Here is a 24,684-nt window from a genome sequence, read left to right on the forward strand (position 1 = left end):
TGACCTTGAAGAAATCACTCGTTCTTCCTTTGTTGTGCTTAATGCAGGCCAGAAAATGAACATAAAATGCTTGTCTAATAGCAGTGAGGTGGTGCTAATTAGTATTTGTCCAGGGCTTTGAGGTTGTTGGATCATACTTTTTGGAAGGGGAAATAATTAACAACAAGTTTTAAAGCTATATATTTTGGTGCTTGTCAAAACCTCATGTGCTGTGCCTTGAGGAAGCTTTGAAACATACTGTGTACAACTCAAGCACCTTTTCTGACAGTTTGTTGTGCAAGAGGAAACCACAAATGGTAGGACAGGAGTGTTTCACTGCTAAGAAATTCCCGTATGCTGTCATATGGCTGCCAGTGTATGAGGTCATCGTTCATATTACAGAAGAATTTATCACAGGTTCCATTAAAGTTTAGGAAAATGTGATTTGTTCCTTCCTTCCTCCTCCCCCCAGTAACCAACTCCATATTAATTACTTAAAGTAATATCCTGTAACTTACTTCTTCATACTTAAATAGTCTGATTCTCTTCACTCATTGACTCTGTTGCTTCTAGTTACTGATGTCACAAGCAATATGGTTAGGTCACTAGTGTAAATCAAAACACAGGAAGCTTGTGGACTGAAGAAAAAATGTTTACGATATCTGTAAGTGGAGATGAGAATGGATACGAATTCTCCTGGGTTTCTGAAGTTCATAATTTAGCATCCTTTAGGTAAACATTTTTTGAATATCTTTCTCCTTTCCACTGGTGATGGATTACTGAATTTGCCTTTATTTTCTCTCTAGTCACTGAATTGAATGGTTATACATAAGACTTCTTTTAGAAATTGAGGAAGAATGAACCAGTTATCTTTTTAAAGAAATCTTTTATCTGGGGGGATTTGTTTAAATATGTTTATAAATCATCAGCTACAAATTCTGTAGACACATGACTTGAGTTTGTGCCACAAACTTAGGGACACAGTTGTGCTTTCAAAAGCAAAGAAAGAATTCTATATATTGTTTAAAAAAAAATCACTGTGTTTCTTGGAATATTGGCCTTTCATGGTCTTTTTCTTGACGGGTTCAAGTAAGTGAGAGACATAAGGGTGAGATTTTTCTGTTGGGACTTTTAACATTATCATAAATTTAGGGCTGGAAAGGACCCTGGAGACCTTTTAAATCTAATTCTGTTGTTTTATGGTGGAAGAAACAGAAGTCTAAATAGTAAATTCACAAGGTCTTGTAGTCAATAAACATTGCTCAAAGTGCCTGTGATGTGCCAGGCGCTGTGCTGAGCATTGGAGATACAAAGAAAGGCAAAAGACTGTCTGTACTGTCATGGAGCTTACAGTCAAATGGGGGAGAAAACATGCAAGACAAGTCTGTATGAGCAAGCCGAAGACAGGATAAATTGGAGATAGTTAACCGGAGGAAGATACACAAATTAAGGGGCATTAGAAAAGGCTTCTGTGAGAAGGTGCTGTTGTAGCTGGAACTTGAAGGAAGCCAGGAAGTGGAGATGAGGAGAGAGAACATTCCAGACATAGGGGACATCCAATGAAAAATGCACAACCAGGACATGGGAGTGTCTTGTTTGAGGAACCAAAAGAGGCCAGTGTCATTGGATTGAGGAGCACATGTAGATTTAATAAGGTGTAAAAAGATTAGATCAGGTCTGAAATCTAGGTCTTAGTACTCTGAGTCCTATGTTCTTGTTACAATACTAAGACTCTATACACTTTCTTCTAGAATTAAGTTTCACACTAATTACTATTTGGTCAACCCTACTCAGAGTGCCAAAACTGGAAGCAAAACTGGTCTTTGTTTTTGCACCGCCAAAGAGTATTTATTCTACTCAGGCTGGGATTTTTTTAAAAAATAAATTTTATTTATTTTTAGTTTTCAACATTCACTTCATAGGTTTTAAATTTTCTCCACCTCACTCTCCTCTCCCTCCCTCTCCCTCTCCCCCAAGACAGTGCGCAGTCTGACATAGACTCTCAATATACATAATTATTAAACATATTTTCACATTAGTCATGTTGTATAGAAGAATTAGAATGAATGGGAGGAACCATGAGAAAGAAAAAACAAAACAAAAAAGAAGAGCAAATAGTATGTTTCCAACTGCATTCAGACTCCAAAGTTCTTTCTCTGGATGTAGATAGCATTTTCCATCATGAGTCTTTTGGACTTGTTTTAGGTCCTTGCATTGCTGAGAAGAGCTAAGTCTATCAAAGTCAGTCATCACACACTGTTGCTGTTACTTACTATGTACAATGTTCTGCTGGTTCTGCTTACTTCACTCAGCACCAGTTCATATAAATCTTTCCAGGTTTTTCTCAAGTCTGCCGGCTTATCATTTCTTACAGCACAATAGTATTCCATTACATTCATATACCACAATTTGCTCAGCCATTCCCTAATTGATGGACATCCCCTCAATTTCTAATTCTTGGCCACTAGTCAATAGCCCTTTAAAATACATTGGGATGGAACTGTTTTTATTGTACATAACATCTCCTTATTTATCCTGTCTTCTCATTTGGTATTGATTTGGTCGCTCTAAACTGATTGAAGATCTAACTACGTAGACCACTGATTCTGGAATGACTTTCTCATCAGTAGCTTATTTCTGGTCAAGATTTAGTCAGTTTCATTTTTTTTTTTTGTAGTGATGTTCGGTGCCCACTGCAATGAGTATCTTCTGACAAACTTCTTGAAGTTCTCCTTACATGCAAGTGAGAGGTTGCTGAGTATTTTAAAAGTCTTTGGCCTGTCACTTCTTTATCCTGAACCATATTTCCCAACACATCTTTTTGGCCATTCTTCCCTTGCCTACGTTCACACATAGCAAGAATCAAGCTAAATTTTGACATGTTTGTGAATTCCTTTCACCTTTTATCCTCTACAACAGACATGGCAGATATATAAGAAAAATGCAAAATATTAAAGTTAATGGGACTTAAAAATCATGAAGAAAACTAATGGTGTGAGAGTGTAAAGTTAGAAATGCATATATTACCCAAGCATCCCCTTCAGAAATAGAACTATTGTAATGAGAGATACCCTGCATATTTGTGAATATGGCTCAAACTGAGTCTAATAAATCCAAGCAGACCTTGCAATGATGACGTCTTTTCTATGAATAAAATGCAATTTCATAGCAAAGGAAGATATGTAATACAATCCTATAAATGATGCAAACAGATTTTTTTTCCCTCAGGTAAAGATAATGGCAATAGCACAGTATGGTGGTTCATTCTTGCTGTTGCTGCTGCCAGGAGGTTGAGGTTGATGGATCTCTTGAGTCTGGGAGTTCTGAGCTTCTGTCTGGCTAAAGCCTTAAGCTCTAAGTCTGGCAAGAATATGGTAAGCCCCAGGGAAAGTAGGACCCTAGTTGGTTAAGCAGGAATGAAGTGTCCAGGAGTGAAAAAACTGAGCTTCTGTGCATCTGATGAGTGTTGGGATCAGATCGGTGAGTGGCCACTGCACTTCCAGCCAGAGTGTGATGGGGAGACTCAGTCTTAAAGGAAAAAAAAATGATATTTATGTGCTTCTCAAAATAATCTTTGGCAGTACCATTGAAATGCTTACATGACTTTTTTACAATATGGCTCTCACAGATAAGCAGTCTCTCTCAAAAACATATCTAAATAACTTAAAAAGTTTTAACTAGTGGTGTTTTTAGTCAATTCAGACATCATCAAAATTTCATAAATTATACACCTTCATATGAAACCTGAACTTTTTCCAAAAGTTTTTGTTTACCTCCAATTATTACATTGCCTTAACACTAAGTTTTTAAAAATTGGTAGCATTTCCCATCTAAAATAAGGGTTACATAATTTTTTAAAAAATGGTCTTTCCCTGTCACTTTCACTCTAATAGGCTGGTTTTATTGTATTTCCTCCAACCATGCAGATCCCAGGCCATTCATGGCTGTCCCTCCTGTGTACGTATATACTACCTACAGATAATCTTCTCAGTATAGCATTGTAAGGACACCAGCGAAACATATCCCATTGGTTGGAGGCTGGCCCACTGGTTATTCCATGCTCTAGGTATGTGATTGTATCTCCTTTTTCAGTCATACTTTTTGATGATGTTCTTTGCATCATGTCTCCAGCTTAATTCCTTGTTTGTAATGTGATGGGCAACCTATAAATGATTTTAATGTGATTTGTAACCATGAATTCTTTCTAAATATTAAATAAGGCATACATTAGTACAAATAAGGTATTATAATCTATTTCTGCACAAAATATATATTATAATAATATATAATATATTATACATAATATATTATAATGTAATGTATTATAAATTGTTATATGATATTAATTATTATATAACTATAAATAATATATTATAATAATATATTAATAATAATATAATATATTATACCTGCACCAAAACCCATGAGTAGATATAGCCCACACTAGATATAGCGAAGATGGTAGAACAAGTGGTCCTGGTAAATTACTTATCTTTTAGAACCACATTGCTTAAAGGCGATAGGCTATTTACTTGTAGAACAAATAATTTTATAATTCCTACTTTTAAAATACTCCTACTTTGTGGATTTAAGTGCAAAATTAAAAAAAAAAAAACCTAAAAGATTTAGGACCAGATGAAGCTTGTCAGAAGTCTGATTACATTATATTATATTAAGGGAAGTAAAGCAATAGTCATAGGAATTTCCAGCCTCTGGTTTTTGAACTATTGCTATTTTTAGAATTTGTTTTTCTCCTTGCCACAGGGGGAAAAAAATGGCTTTTACATTATTATCTTAATAGCACTCAACCCACAAATAAAACTCTAAACCTTAAATTATAAAACAATAATATGTAAATTTTCTAACCTAGTTACATTTGTGCAGTATTTTATTTCTTGATTTATCCATGATTTTATGGTTTACAGTTGGTCTTTTTGATTTGACTTCACATCTAATTTTTGCCTATCAGCATTACAGTAAATTGTTTGTAGATGTTTTAAAGAATTATTTTGCCTAATTCTAAAAATATATCACAGTTACGTTTCAATGTACCCAAAAATCTGTTGCTTTAAAATATAAAGATTTTAAGAATTTTTAATCTCATTGAGAGAAATAAGAACCTTTTGGAAAGTATTGTTAATACTGTTTTTTTAATATCTTCATGAGTATCAATCTTTGTTCACCTCCTCTTCCTTAGCCTTTTTATACTTACAAAGGTCTGGGTTTATAAGGCCAAATTTTTTTTAACATTACATCTATTTTGTTAGTAATACTATATTGGAATATATGTTCGAGGTAGGCCAGGTCAGGAGAGGTCTCTCAGGGCGGGGATTACCCTTGTACAGTTTAGTGCACATGCTTGGTTAAAAATATTACATAATGAGTATTTGAGTGCTGCCCTCTGCCCATAATCTAATTTCTTGTTTCTTCCAACTTATCAAATTTGTAAATAATAGCTTTTAAATTATGGGAATGCACTAGGCATAATAGAATGAAAACTAAAGAAAAGTAGTCCACATCTTCTTGGTAGTTTGCGTTCAGAGATTCTACTTGTAATGAAGTGCTTATTCTTTCTTAAAACAAGTCTTTTAGCTGGGTTGCCTCCTTTCTCCTAAGAAATCAGTTAAGGACTATCACATGAATTTGATACTGTAGTTTTTGCCTTTGTGATTGACACTAGAATAGTTGGTCTATGTTAGCTCTTATTTCCTTCTGCTAACAACCATGTGACTTGGTTTCCACTGCCAAAGAATAGTTTTTTTTTTATTTCTCTGTTATTCCAAGCTAATAGTAGCCTTGTGATGAAATGACTAGAAAAACCACTTGGAGAAAGGTGGGATGGAAAAGCAGTACAACTAAAATTTCCCAAATGATTTAGGGTGTTGGAAATATATAGTTTAATGATACTCCACATTTTGATCACACTTTTTATTATCCATGCTTTACAATATCCCTTTGAGATAATGCAGAGTACTCTAATCACAAGTGTGTTTTTTTTTTAATTTGGAATGTTTACCAGTTCTTTAATTTATCATATTTTATGCAAGGATTTGGGAGTCTTTTAATAAATTATTTTTATTTGGCCATTATATAGTTATTAGGGATGTTTGGATTCATGGAATTTACATGACAAATTTCAGTGAATGCTGATTCAATTCTTAGGAGTCTGATTGGAAATTTCCTGCATAGTTTGTAACTAATATAATAGAGAAAAATTATTGATAAAGAGTACAGGCAGTTTTGGGCCACATTTTAAAACTATAACATCCTTGAACTTGAATTCTGCCTCATTTTGCCCTCTTCCACCACTGAACCAAATGGATCACCAAATGATCTGAAAATCAGAATGCAAAATAATGAAAAAACATTTGTCTCTATATTGGGTGCACATGTGCTAGGTAATCTCATTTAGTGTCACACTTTCCTGCAGTGAAATCTGAAGCACTGTGGCAATTTAAAAAACCATCCTAATATTATGAGCATTGCCCAGAAAAGACCTTTTAAGTCACCTAATTCAGTGGCCTCATTTATTATGGGTTGGAGAGGTAACACGCTGGAGGGAGACTGAGAAAGCTAGAAAGTACCTGAGGGGCCCTCCTGTTAGAATGTCAGCTCCTTCAGGGCAGGAACTGTTCTTGCCTTTTCTTTGTAACCCCCTAATAAATGCTTGTTGGTTGATTGGTTTCTTAGGCTTTATCTGTAGATAAACCACATTGAGTTTTATTCTACAAATCTGGAGACTCGTACCTATTATCAGCCTCCCACTATTTGTTCCAAAATTATTAATGTAAGTGTTTAATTTGATTATCATGTATCTAAGATTATTCATCAATCTTGTTTCTCCTTTTTGATGATGAGAAAGTGATAGCTGCCTAGGGTGATAGGCCTTTGTTAATGTGTTGACAAGATACTTTCCAAATCTGTTTTGGTGTTCATTTTATAGCTCCAAAAATATATGTTAAAACTAATTGCTTTAAACATATTCTTATCATTGAGCTTTTATTTCAATCTGTTTCAGTAAGAATCTGAAATATACCTTGACAACTTTTTCCTTGAAGGCTTTATGCTTGATATTTCTTGCCTGGAGGAGCCTAAGGTATTTGAGTAAGTATTGACTTTGTCCTTTGGTTGGGTTTGACCCCCAGATTCAAGTTCAAAGCCTTCCTAACTTTCCTATTACTCTCTAGGGCATCACTGCCCTTCCACTCATGCAGGCTCATAACATAGGCATCATTTTCTACTCCTCACTCTTTGCCTGTTTCCTCTTCACCACCCTGCTTCTAACTCTTCAGAATATTCAAATAAAGCCAGCTCTCTCTATCTACTTCACCACACTGCCACTAACTCTTCAGAATATTCAAGTACCATAGAGGCATTAATGAGAATTAATTGACAGGCAAGAAGATGTTAAAAATCTTAACTGATGCCATCCTTCCTTCCCTGGCTTAAAATGTGCGACTGCGACTGATGTGCCTTCAATATTATATATTTATGTCTTTAAAGCAGAATCTCTTCTATCTAAGGAACCTTGATGTCCCAGCAAAATAAGAATAGATAAGATAATTTAGATGCAATATTTTTCCTTCTAAAATGTTCAATATGAAATTCTATTTCAAGAATAGTCAGGTGCACTATTTGTCACTATGAAATTTGGCTTATTTTTTACTTTAAAATTTCCCAAACTCCTCTTCATCTGATGTAGTACCCCAGTCACCTAGATGTGTACCTCCTTCTCCTGCCCATCACCACTAAAGGTTCCATCGTATATTCAAGCCAGAAAGGACTTTGTTTCTGAATGTGTCTGGGAAATGTTCCATTAGAGGGCCTGCTGGCACTAAATGACTCTCCTATATCCCTACCCACTCCCCAAAGCTTTTCTTTCCCTTTCTTCACTCTACTGTTAAGGGGGTCTGCTACTTACCCCTCCTGCTACCCACTGTTCTCCATCTGCTTCTGCTGTTAATGTGATCCTTGTCCAATATGTGTGCTGTAAAGATAATCTCCTCCTTCTCCCTTCTTCCTTTTTCCCCCCTTGCTTTTCCCGATTTCTTACAAAAGCCTTCATCTATCCCTTTATTCTGGTCCCCTCTGACTTAAGCACTTGCATTCAAGATAAGACCTAAAAAAAATTGTTTTTTGTTTTTGTTAATAATAGCTCACATTTGTAAAGAGTGCTAAGTTTTACAAAACTCTTTTCTCCTAACAAACCTGTGATTTAAGTAATGTAAATATTATTCCCATTTTACTGATGGGGAAAGTGAGGCTCTGAGAAGTTAACTGGCTTGACCATGATCACACCCAATAAATAGTAAGTGAAGTGAGATTCAAGCCCAGGTCTCTGGACCCTAGACCTAGGTCTCAAGTCATTCTGCCCTTTCTTACAAGCATTGCAGCAGTGTTTTCTTGTACTTTTCCTGGTAAATGGACCATCCTTCAGGTACATTCCATGTTGAATGAATGTTTGTGCACTAATCTGGCAACCTAACTTCTTTCTATGTATCACATTATTCATACAAGGAAATATTTGCTACGTACCAGACAACTAAATTATGTTTGAAAGTTAGTGATTGCCTATCTATGATGAATCAATGTATGTCTGATTCACTGAAAATATTTCCTTTTTCACAAAGAAATAAAGTCTCTGTGCTTGTGTGTGTCTTAGGTTAGTTTTGAGTATCACTTTTTTTTAAATTACATCTTTTTTTTTTTGGAGGGGAGAAAGCAAGGCAGTTGGGGTTAAGTGAGTTGCCCAAGCTCACACAGCTAGTGTGTCAAATGTCTGAGGCTGAATTTGAACTCAGGTTGTCCTGACTCCAGGGCCAATGCTCTACTCACTGCACCACCTAGCTGCCCCGAGTATCACTTTTTAAAGTGAAGTCAGCATCTACCATTGGCATCTCTTCAGAACCCATCTTGGACTGCAGAGACTGAGTTTGTCAAGGAAAATTGTCTTTAAACCAAGTATGAAACCTGTTGGATCTGTGAAAATGAATGAGGATCCAAATAATAGTTTCCACCAAAGGAAGGCTGTGTTCAGATCAATTCAGTCTATTCAACATTTATTGAGCACTTGCCACCTTATTGTTATTTAGTCGTTTTTCTGTTGTGTCTGACTCTTTGTGACCCCATTTGGGGTTTTCTTGGCAAAGATACTGGAGTGATTTGCCATTTCCTTCTCCACATCATTTTATAGATGAGGAACTGAGGCAAACAAGGTGAAGTGACTTGCCCAGGGTCACACAGGTAGGAAGTGTCTGAGGCTGGATTTGAACTCAGGAAGATGACTTCAGGCCTGGTGTTCTATCCACTTCACCACCTAGCTGCCCCATTCATTACTTTGTAATGGAAACAATGTACACAAACAAACAAACAAACAAATGCATACTCCAGTGCCTTAGGATCTTCCATATAATCCCACTCAGATGACTGTAAATAAAATGCTTGACCTGGAGTCAGGAAGACTACTTGAGTTCAAATGCAGCCTCATTGTGATCCTGGGCCAGTTACTTAACCTCTGCCTCAGTTTTCTGAACCTTAAAATGAAGGTTATCCTAACACAAACTTCGCAGGGTTGTTGTGGGGGTCAAAGGAAACAATATTGGTAATGTGCTTTGCAAATATTAAAGCAGTCCTTAAATGCTAGTTTTTATCAATTACAATTACAGTCAAATCCATTGATGACAACAACTGTGTTTTTGTTGTGCTGTTATATACTTTCATGACAGTATCAGAGGATAGAGGAAAGGAAAAAAATAAGAGATGTTTCAGAGTTAAATGTTCACTTGTGTTTATTTAGCTCATATTATTATTGGTGATATTAAAGTTCTCCAAACTAAAACCTTTAACAAGCTTCTTCTCACCCCAGAGTGGGCTCTTCCGAGCTACACCAGGAGAATGCTGCCATAGCCTCACCTACCCGCAAATTACAAATATCAACAGACAGACCCAGTACAATTCATAGTTACTAACATCTGGGCTCAGCCCGAGAGCAAGGGCTGGCCCAGAGTCACGCTTGCCACCGCTGCCGCGCCAACCGGAAAAAGAAAAAGGGATCTTCAAGCTGTCTTCTCCCCTTATAGTGTTTTTGACATCATCAAGCGCCGCCTGAATGACCAGGGCCAATTGGTTCTTGAGTTGCTCCCTCCCCCTAGGACCCTGGGAGGTTCACATCTGTAGACTAGGTTAACACCCAATAGAGCATGGCTCTGGAGTTAACACCTCCCCTCAGCCAGCCCCATGAATCATCACACAGGAAGTTCTCTGTTCCCAGGCATGGTCTCTGGGCTTCCTGCCTCGGAAGAGAAGCTGGAGATGCAGCACCCAGCAAGGCTCAGTGAGATAAACTGAGTCACTCAAAGAAAACAAAGGCCACTCTGGCCACACTCCACCCCTCACAATGTTCTAGGATGCACAAACCAATCATAATTTAAATTAAATTATATATCCTAGAACATTGTGATCCAATTACGCAGGAAACTAAAACATATCATTCACAATAAAGCAAAACATATCATTCAGTGACATTCCCAAATATTGGTTTACGATTCAAATGTGATCCACCCCTAGGTCCCAGCAAGATAGTCTCTTCAATCAATCAACCCCAAAATACTTGTTAATAATTTAAATGTCCACCCCTAGATCTTTGTATCCATTACATAGGATCAATAATATCATAACAATAAAACAATATAGCAAGGATAACACAAAATAAGTACACAGAACACTGCCATCATTCCCTCCCCCTCGAATGATTAGGGATAAAAATCTTGGGGTAAGGGGTGAAGGTCTCATTTTCCATAGCTTCTTCATGCTGAAATTGGACGTATGCCCCAAAGAGTCCCATTCCAGAGGTCAGTTCTTTAGCGAGCTGGCAGGAATTCCAAGAATGCTACGTGCTTAGGCAGTCACCGGAAAGTGCAGGGTACTTCAGCCTAAAGGAAACAGAACTAGCAACAAAGTTAACCAAAACAACGAACAAAAAGAGTAGGCATGTATGGGCTATTATCCTTCAAATAAAATCATCTCCAGTTTGGTTGAGATTTCAGTTATGCAAAGATCCAATATCGGAGCCAAACTCGGGTGGGAAATGTTTCTTTTCAAAAGGAACACAATGAGGAAGCCAAGAGGATCCCATCCTAGATTGACACCAGGATTGTCCTCCCAGCCTTTCCCCAGATGTACAAGCTTTCCTTCATTAATCACACGAGGTCACCTTCCTCCATTAGTCACACGAGGTCACCTTCCCTCTGAGTATGACTTCATCTGGCTTCCGTTTTACCCATACCTTAGCTCCCAACTTTATTCTATCAATGGAGCAAGACCCTTTTGCTCCTGTTTCAAAACTCCATGTACAATATAATCTCAAGACATTGGCCCTTTCAGCACAGTCCTCCAGGGCCAGGCTTATCAGCTTAAGCCCTGGGAGGAAGGGATTATCTCCTGCTCTGGGCCCCTGGGAAACCTCGCCCAGCACTTCCACCTTCCTGTTTTCCTTGCTCCTGAGGCTCCACAGGACCATAGCCACCTCAAGTACAAAGAGCAGTCCAAAAGCAGGGAAACATTCAACCAACCCAGCACCCCAAAACGCCATGCTCGCTTGTTAAAGCCAGATCCTGCCCAAGACTACGCCATATAGTTTAACAATCCGGCTAGCAGCTTCTGTGGGGGCATAAGATGCACCCAGGAGGCTGCCGGCACGCTGGGAAAGCACAGGTTCTGCAATGGGAGGATTGGCTATCGGCAGAAATTTGTATTTGAGAAAGCGCTGAAAAGTCATTGCAGGGCTCTGAACAGTGGAGTGGTGGTAGAACTGGTTTAAATAGTAGCTGCTGTTAGGTGATTGCTTTTAGAATTGAGCCACCTAGAGCCTGGTTACATTGCAGTATATTCCTAGGGTGTCTATCCTACAGTGAACCCTCAAGGAAGAGAAAGTAGCCCTGCGGCCCAGGTGTGCTTTGCTAAAGGCTTTAGCTCCCACTTTTGTCTGCACAGCATCGAGTACAACAGCAGCTCATTGAGGGCTACAGTGAAGCTGCCCTGGGCTTCACCCTTCCTTAGGAAACAGCTTCTGCCAAGATCAGATGTTGGGGGGAAGTGGCTAGAGAGCCCAACAACCTAGGGACTTGCATGCTTGGACACTATCTTTAGGTCCCCATGGTGACAGAGTGAGCCTTTAATTCCATGGCTGGGCTAAAATTGTGTATGTGATTAGCTCTGCTATTTCCTGCTAGCAGTATTTATTTCAATGTCATGCCATGGTGGTTTAACTTAAGTCTTATTCTGAATAAGGAAATCACTGGCCCTCCTCATTTTATTTTCTCCTAAATGCTGTTGAATTCCAAAGTTTCCTTCCCAAGTCCCACATGCTTGGTTGATTGTTTTAAATGAAAAGTAGCAAAGTGCTCACTTAAAAGTGAATAACCCAAGTCTAGCACAGAAAACAGACAGACAGCTCTTTCAGTGAGCACTCTGTGCTTTTAAGACTACTAGTTGGAAAGGGTTTATCTTAAGTACTTATCTCATGAGGTTTATTATCATAAGGCTCAAATGACATGATAAAGGTAAAGAGCTTTGTAAACCTTAGGGCACTACCTAAAGTGAGTGGTCATATCAGTCAGTTTGGTGTCATGCCTAGGGTGCTGGATTTGAAAACAAGAAGACTGAGACACACCCCTAAAGGATCTTGTAATCCCTCAAGACACTGTAGAAGCTGCACCCCAGGACAGTGCCCTCACCCTCCTCTCTCTGCTTCATTGTCCTCCTTTCTAAAGTGGGCAGGTTGGTCTTAGAAGCCTCCAAGGTCTTTTCTCTATCTAAATCTATAATCTTGTTTTGAGCATATATATCCATCAGCAAGTATGTGTTAAGTGCCTACTATGAGCCCACTGACTAGTATGGTAGCATTAAAGGAAATGGTGATTTAAGGTTTCTCTAGGGTACAGTAATGTGTCTGTCCATGGCTGATTAAAGGATAGTTTTTTGGGGCCTGTGGTTAGAGCAGGGGGAAGACTACAGAGCCCCACAAATTTCAGGAAAAAAATTTATTTCCCCTGAAACTTTCTAATTTTGTGGGCTAACAACCATCTTGAAAGAACTTTTTATTTTCTTCCCAGGCTTTCAGGTTTCCATTGAGGAGCACAAGTCCGTTTTCTAGATTATATGATGGAGGTAATAGTTATCCTACATTTGACCCTTATTTTTGCACTATTAGGTCAGATTAACTCTAGAGTTTGCCACAACTCAGAGGACTAAATTTGACAGTGGGAAGAGTTGGCAAAGAATATTTTACTGTGAATTAGGAAACTTGAGTGAGTCCCAGCTTTGCTACAAAGCTGCTTGTAACAAGGCAAATCACATGATCTCTGTATCTCCTTTTACTCATCTGTAAAGTGTGTGAGATGACCTCCAATGCCCCTTTCTAGTTATAAAATTTTCTGGTTTTATTAGAATATAAATAGCATATAGTGTGGAGTATGACCACATTCTAATGTAATGGCCTTCTTATACAAAGATAGCACTGCAGGTCTCCAGCTTCCCACCTCCACCCTGTCTGTTTTAGGCCATTTTAGGCCATTTTAATTGGTTCATGCCAGTACACATCCTCAGATTTGTTTGTGACCAAATGCTCCATCCCTCAGCCAGGCCAGCTAGTTAACTGGTATGTATGGGGATTCTTGCCCTCCTTAGAACCATACTTGAGTTAAGCCTTTCCAAAGCATACCTCTGAGATATTTTGACTTAGCTGTATTTTCTTCTCTCATCTATTTTTGCTAGTATTTTTTACTTGAAAGGAAAAATCATAGAATTACAGGTTTAGAGCTGGAAGGAACCTCAGAAGTCTAGTCTGCTCCTTCATTTTATAGAAGAGAAGCCTGAGATCAGGGAAAAGAGACTTGCTCAAGGGAAACAGGTAGGAGTCAGTAGTAGAACCAGGAATCAAACCCAGGTCTTTGGAGTTCAGACTTAGTGCCCTTTCCATTGTACTGTCATGGCAGTAACCAGAATAGACAGTAGGTAGCGTGTGTGCAAGGGCTTAGAAATGGCATGTGGGAATGCCCTCTATGGCAATGTCTGATGTCTTAGAAAATCATAGGTATATCAAGGGTTGAAGGCTGTTGGGAAACCATGCTCTTCATTCATTCATTAGCCAGAGAAACAACAGAACATTGATTGAAACAAAATAAGAGGACACTGAGCCGAAATAGATTAAAATTAAGGACTTTATTCTATATAGACATTAAATAACCTATATGCACTACCACAATGTAATACTTTTATAGATGCCTCCTGGATAATGGTTTGACTAACCCTGAGGAAGGAGCTGAGTCAGTCTTTTTGGAGTCTCTTTTGATTGCCTGAAAGTGAAGAAAATTCTTAAGTGAAGAAAATTGGTAATGGCCATCGTCATAAGTATTTGCACTGTGCTTTTTGGGGATAATTTCCTGCAATAGATTTTTACCACAATTTACACTTGTCTGCTAAGAAGCAGCCTGCTGTAGGGCATAAAGGAGATAGGAAGGCCTGGATTTAGATCCTGCTTCTTCCAAATAGTAACCATGGGCCGGGTTACTTGGCCTCTTAAATCTTTTTGCAGCTCTTTAAGACTGCAAGGTAGGATGGATGCTTGTCGATTAGATTTTCAGTGGTATTGTTCTTAAGTTGTTTTACAGTCAGGTCTGACTCTCCATGACCCCATTTGAGGTTTTCTTGGCAAAGATACTGGAATGCTTTGCCACTTCCTTCTCCAGTTCATTTTACAAATGAGGAAACTGAGGCAAACAATGTTAAGTGACTTCCCTAGGGTCACACACCTAATAGTAGTATCTGAGGCCAGATTTGAACTCGGGAAGATGAGTCTTCCTGACTCCAGGCCCAGCAGTCTATCCACTGTTCTATTCACCTACCTGTCCTTGGCCACCTAGCAGCCCTAGGCAATGTATTAGGAGTTTCTATTCCAGCAGTTCTGTAACTGAAGAAATCACACACCTGGACAAAAAAAACCAAAACAAAACCAAGAAAACTTCTGACTAATTGCAGCATTTCCTCCCTGTGAGGTGTAACAGAGTAGTCTTTAAGGTACTAAATCAATTTGTTTTTTATGCAGACAGAGATTATTATCAATTTGTCACAGCTAATTGCTTTGGTACTCTCATGTGTCTATGGATTCATCTGTGTGAGTGTTCCAACAATGCAGATGACGTGACTTACTATTCATGACTTATCCTTTGCAATTTGTGACCATGTTCTTCCTTAAGTTTTCTGCTGTGAGCCTTCCTTGAGTTCTTTTGACCTTATGAGGATACTAATGGATCACTTAGGCATCACTCATCCGTCATTAGTACAGGGTGAGCAGCCCATCTTAATTATACATTTCTTTGATGACATTGTTTACACCGCTTCTCCTTTGTAATTTCTTGTTTGTAACCTGTTGCTGCCTGCTCAAGCCCACCACCTACTGCCTCCCCTGGCTTCCTTTAATTGCAAATTAAAATCCCATCTTTTACAGGAAACCACCCCTTTAAATTCTATGCCTTCATTTTTAAAACTATTTCCTATGCATCCTATATTTAGCCTGCTTCGTACATATTTGTTTGCCTGTTGTCTGCCCATCAGATCATAAGCCCTTTGAAGGCAGGGCCTATCCTTTTCCTCTTTGTGTCCCCAAGGGCTTAGCACAGTGCCTAGCAAATAGTGACTTAATAAATATTGATTGATAGGTTGATTCTGTGATTTAGGACTATGTTGTTAGAATCCATGTGTAGGGCATATGTAGGCCAAACCAAAGGCTGTCCTGTTCTTGATGGTGAAGATAAGTTTATTATAGAAATCTTTGCAAACTTTTCCGTCTGTTTTGTTGTCTTTCCCAGTTCATCCTTAAATACCCTCGGGATGAGTTGAGTCTCTCACCAAACTTTTTTTAAACTGGGTTTTCCCTCAGGCTTTAAGCTATTTTATGAAATGATACTGCTTATAATATTCCACAGTCATCCTCCATATAGTTTTGTAAATGAGTTTACATTCTGAGCCCTTTTTGGTGCATCTGAAGTATTACCCTGTGAAAATGTTGGCTTACTGTAACTTCTTAATGGGAAGTACGAGACTGGGAAACTCCAAGTAAACATGAAATACAGTTTCATGTTCTTATGATTGCTGTTGGACTCAAACGAGAGTTTGTGGAAAGTAAACCAGTGAGGTAGAAAGATTACTGGATTTGCACTAAGAAGATCTGGGCTCAAATTCCAGTTCTGCCTCTTTTTACTTAGGTGACATTGGTCAAGTCACTTAACCTCCGTGGGCCTCAGTTTTCTCATCTGTAAAATGAGAGGATTACATTAGGTGACCTCTAAGGTCCCTTTTGTATGTGGGCTGCTCTTTTTCTGTCAATTAAATGATAAAGACTGAAAGAAGATGAAAAATTGGTTCTATGATGGAAAACCTATAGCTTTACTTTAAAAAACCTTTTGTCTTAATTATGGACTATCTGAAATTTTTCCTATGCTTTTTATAAATCTGAATTTTTAAAGTACTGATTTCTAGAAATAGGTTTCTAAATTTTGTTTTGAGACTTTCATATCCTCCCTTCTCTGCTTTGACTTCCAACTCTCCCTTCTCTCCCTCCTGCCTTATAAAGGCAATCAGGAGTGATGTGAAGAATGAGATCTAAGCTTCAGTCTTAACTTTAATACTTATTAGCTATGTGATCTTGAATGATTCACTTAAACTCTCTGAGTTTGTTTCCTCACTCATAAGATGAAAGGATAATATTTACACAATCTATATCAAAAAGTATTTATTAGGGAGTGAGTTTTTAGCATAAGGTGGATGGGGTTTTGTTTTGTTTTGTTTTTGGCAGGGATGTTTTGGAGAAGACTCATGTTCTTTCAGTAGAAGTTAACCTAAATAGCCTCCGATTGAAATTCTTCCAATGGAAGTTCTATGATCCTACTGTAGAATAGATTTTGAGTTGGAAAGGACTTCTGTGATTATCTGGTTTCACTCTTATATTTTACAAATACAGCACTGAAGTCCAAAAAGGCAAATGACTTGGCCCAAGTCACACAGGTAGTAATTGGAAGAGCCAGAATCTGAACCCTAGTCCTCCAGTTCCAAATCCTGCTAGTCATTCAAAACTAAGAAAGCATTTGCCCAATGGAAGTGTTACAAATGGTGGTTAGGCTCTTGAGCCAGCATATAAAAACCTATTTAATCCTATTGTAATCTCTTTGAGGACAAGAATCATGTCTGATTTACACTTGTTCCTGGTATTGGTCTGATCGGCCACAGGCAGATTGTGCAGTGACCCTGAGGTAGTGATGTCATTTTGGTCCTCTTTGCATATGAAGGACAACCTCCTTCAGTGCCTATACAGTCTTACACATAGTGGACACTTAATAAATGTTGTTTGAATGAAAACCAGTTTCTGCCTTATTTAATCCACCTATGAATTTGGAAAGTATAAGCAAAACAAAAGGGGGTGTAAAGCTGGAATTTTAAGTAATTAAGGTTTTTTTTTCATTTAATTGCTGTTTTCATTGGCAACAAATAAATAAATTAGAATTCACAAGACCATAGGCTTCATTATGAATGGTAATTGCATAATACAGGGGTTTTTTTACTGAATATATTCCTTTGCACATAATAGGCACATATATATTTTAGATTGATTGCTCCTAGAAACCACCTGAGCCCTTTAAAAACTAATTTAGAAAATTTAGGTCCACACAGATAGTTTTATCTGAAAGCTCTGAATCAACTCTATTTAGTAAGCATTTTAGTGCTTCCTTAGTACTGGAGCTTTACTATATCCCATATATGACTCTCCCACACATTTGTGGTTTGTTCTTATGATTTACAAAGCAGTTTCAGTTACTTTTTATGTCAATCACTGAATTCATGCACTTAGAAATAAAGGCAGAGAGTGTTCTGTAGAGCTATTGTCTCTGGGACAGCTAGAGAAAAAGATTAGGTTACGATTTATCAATCCTTTTTTTCTTCTTTCATGAGATGATAATCATCTGGGATACAACCTAGCCCCAGAGCTGAGTTCCATCCATGGAAGGGGGTGGGGGGTGGGGGGACAATGCGGGGGGGTGGGATGGGGTAAGGAATGTTGCATGTTTCATAAGCAGTGCTTGTGTCTGATTAGATCACTTCCTTAGAGCATTTAGGCCGAGCTGAGGATGTGGACGCAATTCCCAGTGGGCCAGTTAATATGCCCTTAACCTTAGTCTGGATGACCAAAAGGACTCTGAATCCTTTATGTCTCAGTGAGCATGTCCTGCCAGTGGTGGCTTCTCTTCCATAAAAACTTTAGGTCACACACATGTTTGGAGACAATGCCTGTGTTTGGTGGAAGAACACCCCTACTTTTTTTATTCTCATGAATTCCATCTGTGCTTCTTATTCTGTTCAAGTCTCTCAGGCCCAGCCTAACTTTCCTTCCTCCTAGAAAATTACCTCTTTTCTATCTGACCATATAAAGGTCTTCTAGTTCAGGTTATCTAGCCTTTCCCGTACACATCCTTGTCACCACATCCTTCTCACAAAATTTATGTGCATCTTTACCCTACTTTTCTCCAAAGAAGAACACTCTCTCCCTCTAGCAATTACTTCATATTTATTTGTACGGGTAAATATTGTATTTCATCCATCTCCAATACGATATAAACCTTGTGAGATCAAGAACTTTCACTTTTGTCTTTGTCTCCAGCACCAAGCACAGTAGCTACCTGTTTGAAGAGATTCCTCTGTTTATGGAATCGAACATGTGCTTGCTCCATCTCCCTGCCAGCTCTCTCCCTAGGCTCTCATCCATTCTGTCCCACCTCTTCCAGAGCATTGTATCATCAGCTCTTTCCTCACAACAACCCTAACAAGGCGACTAGGACTAAAAATAGTTAGCATTGGCATAACACTTTATAGGGCTTCATATCTCATTTTCTCTTCACAGCCACCCTGGGAATTAGGCGCTATTATTATCCCCATTTTACAGCAGCAGGCAGAGATGAAGGGACTTGTCCAGGGTCACACAGCTAGTAAGTGTCACAGATCAGTGTGAACTCGGGTCTTCCTGACTCCAGGCCCAGAGCTCTGCGAATAAGAGTGGCACCACTCAGCTGCCTAGTAATGAGAAAATGGAGACTTAGAGCTAGCAAGTAGGAGACCCCGGGCCTGCTGATTTGAGGTTTATCGCTCTTTGTACTCCCTGACAGTACTCCTCTGTGTTGGCATCACTGCTGAGGGCATTGCTTATACAATGTCTCCTCACCCTTCTTTATGAGACTCAGTCCACCAGGTGGCAGGAAATCAGATCCTTATCTGTTTCAGAGGGAGCACCCTCCAGAGACAGAGTGAAGGAGTCCAACCCTTTCCTGGAACACTGGACAGGACACTAATCTGAATTTATTAACCTGAAATTGAAAGTTTCTCATACTCTGGGACGTACTTCATCCAAGGCAGGTAGCCTGCACTCATTGGGGGCAGCTAAGTAATCTCTTCTACTCGATGAGTAAGGAAATGCTTTCTGACTTTCTAGTCAGAAGACCATTCTTCTGGGGAGAGAAAACAAAGGTAAAATAGTAAAGAAGTTTGTCTTTTTTTTTTAATTGTCCGTTATCATCTTTCCATTGACATCAGAGGTCCCTCTATTTCTTGAATAACCTTTCTTTGATTAATTTTTTAAAAATTTTTTTAAATATTTATTTTTTTCCTTACATATAAAGACAATTTTAACATTTATTTAAAAAAATTTGAGTTCCAAATTTTCTTCTTCCCCTTCCCTGAGACACTAAGCAGTTTGATATAGGTTATACATGTGCAACCATACAAAACATTTCCATATTAGTCATGTTATGAAAAGAAGGGGAAAAAGTGAAAAATAGTCTGCTTCAATCTTCATTCAGACTCCATAAGTTCTTTCTCTGGAGGTGGATAGCATTTTTCATCATGAGTCCTTTGGAATTGTCTTGGGTCATTGTATTGCTGAGAATAGCTAAGTGTTCACAATTGATCATCATATAATATTGGTGTTGCTGTGAACAGTGTTCTCCTGATTCTGCTTCCTTCACTCTTTATCAGTTCCTGTAAGTCTTTCCAGGTTTTTCTGAAATCGGTCAGTTTTCTTGTCTTTTCTTATAGCACAATCATGTTCTATTACAATCATACACCACAGCCATTCCCCAAATTGATGGTCATTTCCTCAATTTCCAATTCTTTGCTACTACAAAAAGAGCTGCTATAACTATTTTTGTTCAAATATCTCCTTTTCCCTTTTTTAAAAAAAAATCTTTTTGAGTATTGTTGAATGAAAGGGTATGCATAATGCATAGTTTATAGCCCGTGGGGCCTAGTTCCAAATTGGTCTCCATAGAGATTGGACCAAATTACTTGTCCACCAGCAGTTCATTAGTGTACGTATTTTTCCCTCATTACCTCTAGCATTTGTCATTTCTGATAGGTGTGAAGTGGTACCTCAGAATTGTTTTAATTTGTCTTTTGCAATTGTGATTTACAGCATTTTTTCGTATAATTAAAGATAGCTTTGATTGCTTCATCTGAAAACTGCCTATTCATATCCTTTGACCATTTAACAGTTGGGAAATTCAGATTAATATTTAGTTAAAATTGTATCATCTACATCAAACTAATCTTTTGAAAGCACTTTTTAAATCATATCTTCTCCCTGTTTACACTTCTACATATATGAAATGAAACTCCTTATCCTGGCATTTTATAATCTGGCCCCAGCCTCCCATTGCAGCCTTTCTTTCCCCAATACATAACCTACATCACACTCAGTCTGATTAATTTGAAGTCCCAGACACATTGTGCCTTCCTTCAGTACTATTGTTTATGCTGTTTTGTCTGTCTAGAACTTGTTAACATCCCTTCTCCCACCCTAATCAGTAGTTTTCACCTTTATCCACCAAGACCCAGCCAAAATGCTACCTCCCAGTATGCCTTTACTGTTCACCTGTTACCATGTTAGATGTGTTGGTACCACTCTTGTGACATTTTTTTTTAATCTATAGACATACTTCATATGTGGCTATCCCAACTAATGTTGTTTTAACAATAATATCTTTAATGCTGAAAGGGAGAGTCAGTTGAAATAAATTTATACAACATAATAGTCCTTCCTACTAGTCAGGAAGGACTCCCTACACCGTTGTCCTAGATTTCTTGACTGACCATTGAGTCAGGCAGATTTATCTATAGCACTAGTGTCAAACTCATATAGAAAAGGAGCCTTGCAGGCAGCATGTTGACTTTAAAAAACCACAAATGAACATTGTGTGGTGTTTTTATTTCTGTCGTTAAACATTTCCCAATTAGATTCTAATCTGGTCTAACTTCACTACAGTGACATTGACACCTCTGTTTTATAGGGACCTTTCCTTGCTCTGATTCCTCTTATTCACCCAACCAGCATCTTGATTTGATCTGACTTGCCAAGATAAAATGACCAGATCCATTTGTTTTACAAATGACATCTTTAACATATGTTTGGTTTTAGGTAATGGCTGGCACGAGAGATATAGCCACAAGAGACTGTGTAAAGTGCAACAGATGTAGCATTTGACCATTTAGAAGCATCCAGCTTTTTAAAAGTTGTGATCTGACCTATCTGACCTGTGGGTGTAGAGATAAGGTCACTAGAACACTTTCTTTCCTGGATGGTTTGATGGCTTTCTTCTCTGACTCAAAACGAAATAGTTGTGCTCTACTAACACCAAAAAAGGACCGTGGATGACACTGCCTTGGAATGCCATCTCTGATTCACTGACACATGAAGAAAACCTCATGAATAGCAATCACAGAGACTCAGAGAGCATCACTGGTAAGTTGATCTGTTTAAATTCTAGCTCGACCCTAATGGGTAAAATTCCTTTTTATACCTTCAAACACTGGTGAGTCCTCACAGTCCTTTTCAATTATACACATCAGAAGGAAATGGCCAAGAAATGGCATCAGTTTTAAACAAATGCAGCATTTGTTCATTATCATTTATGAAGCACTTGCTAACCTCTCCCAAGCTATATAGTGAGCTACGCACAAGTATGCGTCAAATTCTGTTAAACATACATTGCAGTGAAAAACCTGTGTGACAAATTTATCTCAAGCAGTTTTTGATGCATTTCCGTATCAACAACAAAACAGCAGCAAACTGGACGATCTCATGGAGATTACTTGTAGGGGAATTTGACTGATAGGTCTCGTTTGCACTTCAGGTTACCCACCTTACCCACCTTAAAGAAATATTATTAAATAATAATATTATTTAATTAATAATGTTAAATGTTATTATATTATTTATAATATTATAAAATAATATTAAATATGATGTTAAATATAATTAAGGCTTAAGGATGGACTGGAGTTTTTAAAAAAATTGTGAACTATTTATGTCTTTGATAATATTAGCCTCTGTAGGTGAGGAGAAAAATTGAAACTTGATAGTCAAAATGTGGCAGGAATTAAACACAAGTTGTGTTTAACATTTTTATTACATCTTGGGGTTAATTTAAGCTTAGGCATGAGTAGCTTAACATTCTTATCAATTTAATAGTTTTCCTTAAGTTTGGGATTATTCCTTGCCATGGACTTTGAATATGTTTTATTTTATCCTCCCAAGGAATACTAGACATAAAGATGAAGAAGGAGTCATTGGCCCTTAAATCCACATCCCAGAGTCAAAGTAACCTAGAGAAAGCTTTATAGTTCTACCGTGAATGCAATTTATCTCGTCATGGGGTGGGGGTGGGCTGTTTCTACTTGTGATCTCATTGGTGTAGAGAACTCCCTTTGAGGAAACTCTCAGGGCCGTTTACATCTTCTCTGCAACATATAGTCTTAAAGGGTAGTTAGCTGACATGCCCAGCCAGTGTGTGTCAGATATGGCACTTGAAACCAGGCCTTCCTGACTTCCCGAGGCTATTTCCATCCACAGTGCTACACTGCCCTTCATCAGAAATGATTACTCCATTTTTCTCTGGAGCATAATATGAAAATACATCAGATTTACATGGTATCTTTTTTCACAAGATGTTTGCTCCAATGAGGATCTCCCTGAAGTTGAGTTGGTGAGCCTGCTAGAAGAACAGCTTCCCCAGTACAAGCTACGAGTGGATTCCCTCTTCTTATATGAGAATCAAGACTGGACTCAGTCTCCGCATCAAAATCAACATGACTCTGATGCCATCTCTCCAGTACTTGCTGAAGAGACTTTCCGTTATATGAGTGAGTATCATATATTTAGAAACTTCGTAAGGATATACTCATTGTGTATGTGTTATAGATATGTATGTATGTATTATATGTATCATATGTATTATATGATAATGGTTTTTTTAAGCATACAGAAATTTGATTGCCCAGCGTGACCCCAGATTAACAGGTAGAAAATGTTATCATTTGAAACATTAAAGTTTGGTTCCAGAAAGCCCAGGTCATTTTGAATATATAGGGCAGGGAGGGCTGGTTTTCCCTCCCTTTTCATTTCCATCTCATGTTCCTGATTTCCTTCTAGATTGAGTGGAATGGAAGTGAAGGGAACTTATTGTTTCTTACTTGTAATATTTCAAGCAAGATGACCTGCCAGTCCCCACATTTAATGCCCCCCCCTACACTGGTATTCTCAGTTTCACTATCCCTACAGAACACTACCACAGAAAGTCATGAAGAATTTTGGTGTAGAGGCACAGCTGTTAGAGTAGTGCCAAAGAAAAATGAATACAAATTTATTCTGTTTTAATCCAAACCATCCTACGTAGGAAGACATAGGGAGTATCTGGAAGATATGCTAAACCACACTTGCTCTGATAGGATGCTATCAGCCCTAGTATCCTGAATTTCATGTAGGACAGTGATTCCCATAAATGGGCATCTTGTCATATCTGATACCTGACTCAAACCAAAATTTTTTAATCAAAGTCAGGATGCTTTTTAATATCCAGTTATTTTTTTATATTGTTGTTTTAGCAATTATGGTAAAATAGGATTTCAGAGATCAATATGGGAGGAATGGCAGATAAGCAGCAACCTAGGGGGAGGTTTCTAAAACCTGGTCAGTTGGAGAGAAGAGGGAGGAATAGGTATTGATTGGACAGCAGTTGGTTGTGTTGGAGACCCTCTCTCAGACCACTGCTTTGGGCAGCTTGTCTTTGCTTTGGGGCTTTAGGAGGAAGCTAATCAGTTCCCAATCAAAGGCAATTGAGCAAATTGACCTTGTCGCAAGAGAAAAGGAGGGAAGGCTACTATAAATAGGTAGCCCTTGCTCAGGAGCCCCCATCCCAGCAACAGGTGTGGCCAACAGACAGTTCAATTCGACAATAAGACCCTATACTGGAATCAGCAAATACTTGGGGGGGCGGGGGGCAGGATACGGAGACACAAAGGACAAAGGCCTTGTCTCCAGTGGGCTTCTTTTCTCCTGTGTATCTAGAGACAGTTCACTGGGAGGCACTTGGTGTGGTACAGTGGAAAGACCACTGGCTGTGGCGTTTGTGGGCCTGGATTCAAATCCCACCTCCAATTCTAATAATTAAATGGTAACCAACACAGAGTCCTTTAAGGTTTGCATAGTGCTTTGATGTATTATTGTTTCTAGTTCCCACAACAACCTTGTTGGTAGGTGTTATTCCTATTTTTCAAATGAAGAAACTAAGGAACATAGTACTTGTGACTTGCCCAGGGTCACACAGCTAG

The 24,684-nt window shown here is 38.4% G+C and overlaps 1 protein-coding gene across 4 annotated transcripts in view; it reads left to right on the top strand.

The window, feature by feature from the left end:
* Window positions 1-24,684, top strand: part of TRAK2 (trafficking kinesin protein 2) — a 77,206-nt gene that overhangs the window by 5,804 nt on the left and 46,718 nt on the right. For 2 of the 4 annotated variants that reach the window (XM_036753969.1, XM_036753971.1), the window contains exons 2-5: window positions 3,906-4,045; window positions 6,998-7,083; window positions 21,494-21,817; window positions 23,023-23,217. In XM_036753969.1, the coding sequence (XP_036609864.1) occupies window positions 21,727-21,817; window positions 23,023-23,217 (286 nt within the window). In that variant the 5' untranslated portion in view covers window positions 3,906-4,045; window positions 6,998-7,083; window positions 21,494-21,726. The remainder of the gene's footprint in view (window positions 1-3,905; window positions 4,046-6,997; window positions 7,084-21,493; window positions 21,818-23,022; window positions 23,218-24,684) is intronic. The other 2 variants (XM_036753970.1, XM_036753972.1) reach the window with 1 other exon arrangement.

This window comes from Trichosurus vulpecula, chromosome 4, assembly GCF_011100635.1.
Source record: "Trichosurus vulpecula isolate mTriVul1 chromosome 4, mTriVul1.pri, whole genome shotgun sequence".
In the NCBI taxonomy this organism is placed as follows: Eukaryota; Metazoa; Chordata; class Mammalia; order Diprotodontia; family Phalangeridae; genus Trichosurus; species Trichosurus vulpecula.